Below are 12,124 nucleotides of genomic sequence, written 5' to 3' on the forward strand. Positions count from 1 at the left end.
CTTATTAGAATTTTAGGAATATTTTCTATAATTTTAGGAGTCTTTTTGGTAAATTTGGTAAATAATTTCTAAAATATAGTAAAATCTTTCGTACTGTTTAAAATTTGTTCTTTACGGCATTTATTTAATCTTTAATACTCGACTCGTATTTATAAATACTTTCTAGATGTTTAAATTGTTTAATAAACTTAAAACATTTTTCTAAATAAAATGTTAGAAGTAAACAAGTTTTTACAAGGGAAAATTTGAGAAAATACATTTATCTGAGATTTTATTTTAAAAAATGTACTTCGATTTATATTTTTTTTTAAATACAATTTAATTTATGTTAAAATAAAATCTCAGATATATATATATATAATCATTTTACAAATTATTTTCTTTTAGATAATACTCTTAAATCTACGTAATATAATATCTTATAATACTATATTTTAGTTTATTTTGATGAAAGTACTAAAATGACGTTTTCCATTATCTCTATCTCCTCATTTCTTTCAATTCTTCTTCTGTGTTTCTATTTATTTGTATCATCTTCTTCTTCTTCTTCCTCTAGTTCTCCATTTTTTGTAGCGCTTATATGTGTATTATTTTGTTTCAATGTTTTTGAGGTGTAATTTGATTTTGTCTCGCCAACATCTATAGGTGCGTAGATTTATCATGTAAAGGTAATAATGTTATTACTACATCAATTGACATAAAGATCCAAATAAACTTTTTTATAGTCTTTTGTTTTTCTTTAGATTCAGAAGACATCAAAAGTAATATCATTTATACAGTACAATGATCCTTATACAGTACAATGATCTATGTATATTGCTTGATGTGTTTCATGAGTGACGGATCTTCTACGTTCCAGTTCTCTGTATCTCAGAGACGTCAAAGCAAGTTCCCAAAGCATTTATAAAATGCTTAACACACCATACATGAACAGAACTCAATGTCAACAGTAAGTTAGGATACTTTTCTTCTGAAATTGACAGAATGAAGAAAATAAGCATATACATCCAATAAACTACTACCACCAATTCTATAATTTGATGCTGTTCTGATTAAAAAAAGGGTTCCTAGCTATTGGAAGAATCTACGAAGGTACATGAAATCACAAAAGTGTATTATCATAAACATTATCAGTAGTAATAGTTACATCAAATATGTATTTTAGTTGTCAGAGTATGTATATTTTTTTATCAAATTTGGATTAAAATGTTTTATCACATTTCAAAAAGTATAGTTTTCAAAACTTAAAAATACAAGTATATTCTCCAAATTTCAAACTATAAATAGGGTATTTTCAAATTATCCTTTTTTACAATCCAAATAAATGATATATATGATATTTTTTGAAAGAATGCTAAATTATTTCAAACAAAAAGGTTATTTACACTTTGTGTTACATTGGGATTGAAATTTTTCTTAAAATCAAATACTAAGCTTCAAGTAGCTATTGAGTTGCAAACCATATGGCTAATTAAACCATTGGGATTGATATATATGATTTTTTATGGTTTATGTCGTGTTTGTACATAAAACTTGTTTTGATGTTATCTATCATACGATAATTATATACATATGTGTATATATATTTGTGTTTTTTTGCTATGCTTATATAATAATCGCCTCTGATTTAACACCTTTTCGATTAAAATGAAAAAAAAAACTACGTAATATTCCCGTTAGAATAAATATATATATATATATATACAGCGTGGAAAATACAAATACATGAACAAGATCCAATCTAATAAAAATTATTATATATAAAGTGTACCGGTCTGATTATTTCCTCGACACACTATCACCAACAAACTCCTTAGAGGAAAGAAAACACATAATCATAGATGTTTTACTATGTGATTATTCTCTCTTTAGCTCTCTTTCTTGTGGCTTACAAACTCATATTCTCATCCAAAAAGCAACGTTTCAACCTCCCTCCTTCTCCGCCTTACGCTCTCCCCATTCTCGGCCACCACCTCCTCATCAAACCGCCGGTCCACCGTCTCTTCCACCGCCTCTCAAAGACCTACGGCCCAATCTTCTCCCTCAGAGTTGGCTACCGCCGCACCGTCGTGATCTCCTCCTCCTCACTGGCATCAGAATGCTTCACGGGCCAAAACGACGTCCTCATCTCGAACAGGCCTTGTTTCCTAACCGCAAAATACGTCGCATACAACTACACAACCGTCGGGACCGCTCCTTACGGCGACCACTGGCGTAACCTCCGCCGCGTCTGCTCCCTTGAAATCCTCTCCTCGAACCGTCTCACCAACTTCCTCCATATACGTAAAGACGAAATACGCCGCATGCTCACGAGACTCTCACGTGAGGTCGACAAAGAGATCGAGCTAGAGCCGCTATTGTCTGACCTAACGTTCAACAACATCGTGAGGATGGTCACGGGGAAGAGATATTACGGAGACCAAGTCCATAACGAGGAAGAAGCGAATCTTTTCAAGAAACTCGTCGCCGATGTTAACGACTGTAGCGGCGCGAGACACCCCGGAGATTACTTGCCATTTTTGAAAATATTCGGAGGGAGCTTTGAGAAGAAAGTGAAATCTGTTGGAGAAGCCATGGATGAGATCTTGCAGCGTTTGCTTGATGAGTGTAGAAGAGACAAAGGCGGTAACACAATGGTTAACCATTTGCTCTCTTTGCAACAACAGGAGCCAGAGTATTACACCGACGTTACTATCAAAGGCTTAATGCTGGTAAGTGCTAAAGAATCTCTAGTACACTCAATAATACAAGAGCCAGAATATTACTCTGATGTCACTTATTCTTTGTGTTTTGGTACTTGATTTTTAAATCATTATTATGGCTCACACGTTTTCATTAAGTGGTAACGAATCTTTCTCAAATCAACCTTTTGGTGTAATTTCAATATATAGACGGCTCAGGTATATACCGTAGGTTTTAGACTTGTAGGTAAATATACTTGTAGGTTTTAGACTTTGGTTTTGATCTCCAAATTTTAACAAGCTAATATACTTGTAGGTTTTAAACTTTGAAACTGTAAAAACCTTTATTAATTTATTGTAATTTTTAAAAAATAATATGTGAATTATTATAAAAATGAAACGTTTTTAACTTTTTGTACCTGTACAAAGAAGTAGTTCGATTGAACCTTTTATTGCCAAAAAAGAATATAAACAACAAAGAAACTTTACTTATTGGGAATCCCCAACATACAACTAGAAACATTTTAGCCACAATTGCAAAAGATTCAGAAACTTCTTGCGTTATTTCCTTGCTACGATATATAATCTTACGGATCAACTAGTCATGTTAACGATCTGCGGAGATGTAGTCATGTTGTTGTGAAGACGGCTGTTACGTTCTGGCTAGTCATGTTAATATTTATAGTTACTTAAGCTGTATGTAATTAACAAGTACTTATATATATTTTTGTTAATTATGTGTGAAATAGGGTATGATGATAGCCGGAACAGATACCTCTGCCGTAACCCTAGAATGGGCGATGGCGTGTTTGCTAAACCATCCAGAGTCACTGGAAAAGGCAAAACAAGAGATCGACGAGAAAATTGGACAAGAACGTTTGATCGACGAACCAGACCTAGAAAAATTGCCTTACCTTCAAAACATAGTGTCCGAAACATTCCGGCTATACCCTGCTGCGCCGCTCTTAGTGCCAAGATCGACGACAGACGATATCAAAGTCGGAGGGTACGACGTTCCACGTGGAACGATGGTGATGGTGAACGCGTGGGCTATACACAGAGATCCAAGCCTCTGGAATGAACCAGAGAAGTTCAAACCGGAACGGTTTAACATCGGAGAAGGAGGAGAAGACGTTCATAAGCTAATGCCATTTGGTAATGGACGGAGAGCGTGTCCAGGAACCGGTTTAGGGCAGAGGATCGTGACGTTGGCGTTAGGATCGTTGATTCAGTGTTTTGACTGGGAAAAGGTCAATGACGAGAAGATCGACATGACAGAGACTCCGGGGATGGCAATGCGTAAGAAAGAGCCTTTATGGGCCTTGTGTAGTTCTCGGCTCATTATGAATGAACTTCAGGCTCACTCATAAGGTTTCTGAAGCTATATATGAAATGTTACTCGAATGAATGGAAATCTACGTTTGCTTCATTTCAATGAATTTCTAATGGTTAAATTCTCTCTTCTGTTTTTTTTCAATGCAAAATTACTTAACGAAAATTGTCGGGGAAAAAAACTTTCTGTTGATTTAAGGTGTCTTTAATCATTGGCCTATGGCTTAATTAAAAAAAAAAAACTCCGAAAGACCTATTTTAATAGAAATATACTCCCTCTGTTTCTAAAAGATATATTTTAGTGTTTTCACACATATTAAAAAACACATTAAATTATTATGGTAAATTTATCGTTTTCTGTAATTTTTAATTTTCAATAACTTTTAGTCAATAGTAATCTAATAAAACCAATTAATTTTCTTTAAATTTGTAATTTTCTCATAAAAAACATAAAATATACATCTTTTTGAAACAAAATATTTTTTCAAAACATGGAGTATAATTTTGTGGATGGGGAATTCAGACCGGTCAACAAACAAGTGATAAAAATGATAGATTTTGATTAAATGAAACGGAAAGCCAATGATTATAGAAAAAGGTAATCGAGTTCAAAGTAAAAGAAATTGGTGACTATTCATTATTCAAAGAAAATATCGTCGTACATAAATTATGTACGCGGAGTTACTAAATTTATAGACTAAATCTGCTTTTTATCCGCAAGCCTTTTATTTATCTATTTTTGGTAAAATATGCCTTTTATTTATGAAAGTGGGACTCCATCAATTTTAGGAATAGATTGTTGGTTTAAGTCATCATTTTCATAAAATTATGTAGATTTTAGTGATTGGTGCGGTTACCTCTTATTAGGTTCAATATTCACTATACTATCATGGGTCGATGGAATTCGCCAACCTTGTCAGCTGGTGATGGACATTTTTCAAGGATACAGCCGTCTTCACAACAACATGACTACATCTCCGCAGATCGTTAACATGACTAGTTGATCCGTAAGACTATATATCGTAGCAAGGAAATAAACGCAAGAAGTTTCCGAATCTTTTGCCAGCTAACATGGAATTCGCGAACCTCGTCAGGACAGACTGTATCCTTTAATTTACAGAGACTAAACTAGGAGGAGTAAACATGACATTGTATATGTAAGGATGGCTGAAAGGACTGCTTGAAGCATAGTGAGCTTGCTTGCTTTGGAGAGGAACCGGGTTTACCAGCTAACAGCGCAATGTTGAATTTTATCGACTATAGAGGTAAACAGATCTTTTTTTCTTCTTCCAAAATGTTAAAGAAGGCTTAAGTATTTTCCTAATCCCCCTTCTTTAGCAATATCCAGTGAGGTCTTCGCTGCTTGTCTCATAGATTATGTTGTTGTGAGGACTTGGCAGTATTTATCTTCTGTCCAGAAGCTTCCTCGTACTTAAATATGATATTGCATAGAGCTTCACAATCGGCAGGTGAGGCAGCACAGAAGAACATCTTGTCATCAGCAAATAGTTGATGTAAAGACTGCCACTAGCTGTTCTTATGCCCTGGAGTGAAGTATCTTTTGCTGCATTTCTGCATAGGCCCGAGAGGACTTCTCCACAAAGAATGAACATATATTATCCTTTCAATCTAACAATTCATTTTTAATCCTTGAAAAAATCTTAAATCTAAACTCAGACATGATCAATGAAACAAAAATTATTAATTTAATAAACTGCATTAAGAAATCAATAAGAGAGATAAAGGAGTTCGAAATCTTCGTTTTACTAAATACTGATTTGTCTCCGTAAAAACTCTAAACCACTAAATCTGATATAAAATAAAGCTTAGCCTAAATAATGGCTTAAATAATAAATATAGGTTTAAAACACGTCAAATTTAGTTGCATATAGTGGAAAATTTTGGGCAAATCTTCAGCTAGTGAAACTTGATAAAAACTCATGGGAACATTTGATCGTGATGTTTGTCGACATACACCAATGGGTGGTGTGGATCGACACCAATTTTGTTTAAAATGTATCTAAATCTATAATGACTCATAAAACTTGAAACATAATACTCTAAATCAAATTTATATCATAGTCGAAAACTCATAAAACCATGATACATATGTACTATTGATGTACCACTTGTATTATTGTTTCCCTAATTTTAAATTTAATCAAATTAAAAAAGGCAATCTTGTTTATCAAATTAATAAAAGTTATTCTTATCAGACAGAAAACAAAACAATTGATTTGATATGCCTTTCAACCAGGAGTCCCTTCCAGGATTTGAGCGTATATGAGACATCTGTTCGTGTAAGACAAGGCTAGGAATCTACAGTGAAATTCTCTCTTGCTTTTGGTCTATTTACTCTTTCTCTAATCATTTTGGGTCTTAAATCATTGCTTCAGAACCTAGCAATTATAGAGTAGAGTATTATTTTGTAACTGAACTTTTCAAAAAATATTCCTAATACTAAAAGATACTATGTGTCAAATACCTAGAATAGTCACAAATTTTTAATAAATTAAAGAGCTAGCGACTGTATGTTTAACGACCTTTTCGAACTCTTTAACTCCATGCCCATTAAAATCATAGCTGTATAATCTTTGATAATTTCCTGATATTTCAATAGAATACATTTTAACCAAAAAACAATTAAGTCAATAACACATCGATCGCAGTAAGCAGACAAAGTGCCTTTGTCGGCATCTATTAACAACAAGCACGTTTCCCATACAACTTTTTCCCCTACCTAAATATTCGGAATTTTCTGCAACTTTATGTAACCCTCCACTAGACACGAACAAAAACCGTGGCCCGGCCCAAAGTAAGTAGTTTGGATTGGTTGCTGTTCTGTCAAATAACTCGAATGAGTTTTGTATATATTGTTTCGATTTTTGGTTCGGCTTTTATCCCATAACCAAATCAAAATAACTGATCACATCCGGTGGCTGATCAAAAAAATATTTTGAGTAGGGGCATTTTTTTTTGAGTAGGGGCATTTGAGTAGGGGCATAAAAATAACTAATTAATATTGTTATATGATAACATTATATAGGGGCATGAAATTCCAATCCAAAGAAAGGTGAAACTTTAAGTTTTAGAAGAGGAAAATCCGAACCCAAACCAAATTAAATCCGACATAATATCCGAATAGAACGTGTTCTAAAGTGAAATTTTAAGTTTTTTCACTTAACAATCATTTTTGTTCATGCCACCAAATGATTGTTAGTGAAATTTATTTTGTGAACTAATTGTGTAATTTTGACTCAAACAAGTATTTGAATAACAGAAAGTCAAATTAGAATAAATCTGAATTTAAAATGGGTTCAACCGGATTTTTGATGTGTTATTATATTCGAATTGAACCCAAAGAAATCTCAACCACAATTTAAGAATAACTAAAAGGAGTTAAATTTCATATTAACGTAGAACCAAAACCCAATTGATCGAGTAAAACCCGAATGGACACCTAAACGCCTATGTCTAATATAACATAAATCTATTATATATTTTTAGTAAGGATATTCATTAGAAGAAAAAATAAAATAATACAATAATATACCTAAATATTTTCTTATAAACTATATGAAGAAAAATAATGAATCCACAAGCAAAATAAAAACTACTAGAACTATATATTTGTTTAAAACAAAAATAGTTTTAATGAAAAAGGAAGAATAAAAAAGAACTCAAGAAAAAGATGTGGTAGGATGAGACTCGAACCTTGCCGAATGGGGGCAAAGAGAGAGACTTAACCAACTAATATATAATCAGTAATAATCCTCATGTACTTCAATTTTAGCTTTAGATTTTAGTGGTGGTAGTTACCACCTCGTGGATCCGCAACTGATCACATCTCTCATCACGACTCTCTTATTTCGCAAATTTTTCATGCCTTAACTACTACAAAAATTATAAGTTTAAGCACCTAGGTGTGATCGGGTGGCGAAAGCGCTTAGAAAGTTTATAAGGGACTTGGGTTCGAAATTTCATACGACTCAGATTACTTATTCGTGTGGCCAGGCGACAGGAGTATTTAACTCCACTTGTGAGCCCTGTTCTAAAACTCGCCCGCCTGGGCGAGTAAGCGGCCGAGAACGCGTTGTGCGGTGAGCTTCCGTGGCGAGTTGGACATGATCGGTGTCATTATCCGGCAACCCGAGTTTTGACCGCAGACACCGTAGTTTAATAGTAATCGGCGATTAATTATCTAAATCCGCGTAGTATAAATCGTTAAAACCACCAAAACCAAGTTGTGATTTTGATTTGTCAACTCCAATAAAGATCAAATCGAGACTAAATGATGCTGAATAGAGTCTAATCATTCGTAGAAGTGCAAGATATGGTGACAAGATAAAAGAATTGCAGGAATAGAAAATGTAAGGATATGAAGAAGATAATGATAATTACGTAAATGCCATTCTCTTAAAGAAAAAAAAAACAAAATGAGCTGTCGAACTTGAGACATATTGACTAAAAGCAATATTAATACCACCAGACCACATACAAAACTGAACGTTGTTACTCACAATTCATCTAATATATAAATTATATTTTTGTGATCAATTTGGTATTTATTCACAAATCTATAATTTTAGTACAAGGATATTTTATACATACACATGTATTACTCATTAATATATTGTATTATACATAAAAATTAGGTATTATACGTATAAAAGTACAAAAAATTCCTCCCCGCGTACTCCCCGAGTTTTTTCCGCTTTTTCAATAAATCGCTAGGCCCATGTGTGCCGCACGCGTAGCGTCTAGCGAGTTTCCGAACAGGGCTTGTGAGTAACCAGATCTATTTAATGCCGATGGACAAGTTCCCAGAGATTACTTACTTGGGTTTTGGTCCACTAAATATCTCGGGTCAGCAAAGAAAATAAATTTACAATCTCCGTGGGGCAAGTGCCTTGCTACCTTATGTGCTTGTGATCCGCCTCTGGCTAAGCTTCGGTTTTGGGAACACGTGATTAACGTTTTGTTAGGTAGGTAGTAGCACAATTTAAAGATTGTCGAGAATATTTTAAAATCATGAGACCTTGTTTTTTAACATTAAAATCTTGAGACTCGACATAGCTAAGTGCCAGATAGTGGGGTCAGATGATCCTAATGAAATGGTTAGAAATTTAGTCTACATAGAGCCAAGTTTTGTTATATAATGTATTTTAAGATGATGATTGTTTCAATAGTTTTTAGTTTTAGTTTTTGGTTTTTAGATTTTGGTTTTTGGTTTTCAGTTTTTGGTTTTTGGTTTTTAGATTTAGATTTTGGTTTTTGGTTTTGCTGTATTTTTTTTTTTTTAATTAATTAATACATTACTTTAAAATAATACAACAAAATAGCAATAAATATTTAGATTTTACAATTAAAATTTATCAAAATACTGTATTATAATTTTAATATAAAATAAAATAACATATTTTAATCATTATATTTTATAAAAATATATTATAGTAAAATATAAATCATAAAATATATATAAATTACACAAAAAAATATTAAATTTTGAAACTACTTAGACATTTTTCTTATAAATTATTTTTAATTTTTAAAACTTGAATAGCAATAGTTTTCCTTATATAAATATTATAAATTAAACAAAAATAAAAATACATAAAATTTTGAAACTAATTATAAATTTTCTTATATAAATTATTTATATTTTCTTAAAGTTGAATGGAAATTTTTATATTTCTGGATTAATACAATATATTGTATTAATAAAACGTATTATGTTTTTTATAATTTTCGTCATTTTTAATGTGATTAATAATTATTAAAATAATTCAATTATTTTATTTATAAAAACTAATAACTAAGTTTTAAAATTAAATAATATTATTTATAAAAAAAATATTTACAGATCTGAAACACAAATTTAAATATTTCACATTATCGTTCAAATGATATCTAATGTACCAAAAATTGTATGCTAATATTGTTTTTATGAAAATATTATTTATTAATTATTAATTAATTAAAATGTAGTAGTTTCTCCAAAAAAAAATTCGTTTTTCTTCATAAAAACTCACAAAAGTTGATTTTTGGTTTTTCTTCATTAATTGGTTAAACTTTTCAAAAACTAGTTTCCCTAAATTTTAAGAAATCTATTTATTAAAAATCTTGATTGGCAACTCACATAATTTTTATAAAATCTAAAACTAAAAACTAAAACAAAAACCACAAACAATCAACCTTTAGGAGAAAAAAAAAACTATTTTTTCTATTTTTTCCACCTAACTAGGTGGCTATATGTACATCCGCTTTAGTTTATGTATTTTTCTCCTAACTAGGTGACTATATGTACATATATTATGTACTTTAGTCTACATATAACCTAGTTAGGAAAAAACTATTTTTTGCCTTGTACTTATTTGGAGAAAGCGGACTAAGCGTTACGGATCTAGCGGACCAAGCGAATCGAGCTGCTTTATAATGCTAAACCTATTAATATCAATTTAAAAACAAATAACTGCTTTAACCTATGCTAGAACACTCCTTAGGTGATGTCTTTATATTGTTCATAGTAGAACTTATTTTTCTCTTTGTAAAGTTAAACCACTAGTGGTTCTTTAATTTTTTATTATTAAAAAGGTAGATCATATTTTATCAAACAACAATTGATGAATGGCAAATAAATAGGTGGTTTATCCACCTGATGGGAGAAATGCTTTTTTTCTACTTTTTATTCTTAGCCTAAGAGCAAGTCCAATGGAAATTCTTAGCAAAATATCCTTAGCAAAAAAATATTATAATAATATGTGAGGCCTACTAAATTTAAGAGTTTGTGTCAAATTAATCTTTAGTTAAGGTTCAGATTTGTTATTGTGTACGGGTCCTACCGTCACGTGGAATCCCGCGATTGGCTCTTCCTTTTTTTTAGCGAAAAAAATAATAATAATAAAATAATTTTAAAAACTTACCTCGGTTATCGAACCAAAAGTAACAGTGTTGCGGATGGTCTAAGATACTGTAACGTCTTGGCCGCTTCCATTATTGGGTCTTTACCCATGTTCACTCGGCCTGTGGATTTTACTATCCCATTGATGATTGCCTATTAGTTTTTTTTTGGATGTTTCCTAATTTTGTAATCACTACATGAATCAGGACGTGATATTTTTGTTTTTTTAATACGATGTTACCAATTACATTCTAATTTGTTACATATTTTCCAGTATTCCAATATGTGTGACCGAAAATCTAAATATAATTTAAAAACTCAAATAATTAAATTAAATATTTTAATATATATTGCCATAATACATACCATATATTAGAAATACGTATGTAATTTTGTGGGATTACTTGATTCCACAGTAATGAAAATATTAATATTTCTTAAACATCTGCAGGCTAGTCATCGTTAACTCCTTTTACATGGTTTACATATGAATTGTGGTAGAATTTATTAATCCAATATATTTCAAAGAATATATAAAAGACTACACATGCAGACACACTCCATTATCATGCACTAGTTGAATACTCTACTGATGCAGAAGTATAATAATTGCACTTTAAAATATGTCCTTATTCAAACTTAAGTTAGCTTGGGCTGAGGTTGGGCTGAGGATGTGGAGATGAAGCTCTGTTTGTTTTGGTGTTTAAGACAGTTTAGTCTGAAAAGTATTATTATTCTTAATCATACAAACGACGCATTATATAAACGTGTAATATAATTATTGGCTTTAATCGATGAATTGTATAGACTTTTTATTTAATGTTATCAGGTTGTTAGGATTATATATTTACTTTAGGCAGCACTTGTTTGACTGAGAAGTACACCAGAAAATTAAAAAATAAATAAAAATTCGATGTTCAAGGAAACAAAATCAAAATAACTTTTTAAAACAATACAATTTTAACTAAAATTCTCATGATGTTGAAATATATAGAAGAAACCATAAAAGTATTTTTTGGTAAATCAGTAATAACAAAGTTTGCCAACCTTAAAAACGTAATATGACTAAAACGATAATTATAACTAATCTAGGGAGTGTATTTAAATTGGAATTTTGTATAGTTTGTATTAAAATAATAAATTATATCTTATTAAACATAATTTAGATAAAAATAATTTTATTAAAATACATTTTGACAACTTGTTCACC

At 31.3% G+C, this 12,124-nt stretch overlaps 1 protein-coding gene across 1 annotated transcript; it reads left to right on the top strand.

Moving 5' to 3' along the window:
- The first annotated feature begins 1,823 nt into the window (after positions 1–1,823).
- On the top strand, positions 1,824–4,153 carry LOC106359943 (cytochrome P450 81F3). Its single transcript, XM_013799561.3, has 2 exons — positions 1,824–2,711; positions 3,431–4,153. The coding sequence occupies exons 1-2, from the start codon at positions 1,842–1,844 to the stop codon at positions 4,049–4,051; spliced, it is 1,491 nt and encodes a 496-aa protein (XP_013655015.1). The 5' UTR covers positions 1,824–1,841; the 3' UTR covers positions 4,052–4,153.
- The last annotated feature ends 7,971 nt before the right edge of the window (positions 4,154–12,124 follow it).

This window comes from Brassica napus, chromosome A8 (genome assembly GCF_020379485.1).
Source record: "Brassica napus cultivar Da-Ae chromosome A8, Da-Ae, whole genome shotgun sequence".
Lineage (NCBI taxonomy): Eukaryota > Viridiplantae > Streptophyta > Magnoliopsida > Brassicales > Brassicaceae > Brassica > Brassica napus.

Excerpts from the sequence above, each read along its gene's own strand:
- LOC106359943 (XM_013799561.3), top strand. The coding sequence starts at position 1,842 with ATGTTTTACTATGTGATTATTCTCTCTTTAGCTCTCTTTCTTGTGGCT. Across the intron at positions 2,712-3,430 it reads CTATCAAAGGCTTAATGCTG|GGTATGATGATAGCCGGAAC; the intron begins GTAAGTGCTAAA and ends TGTGTGAAATAG.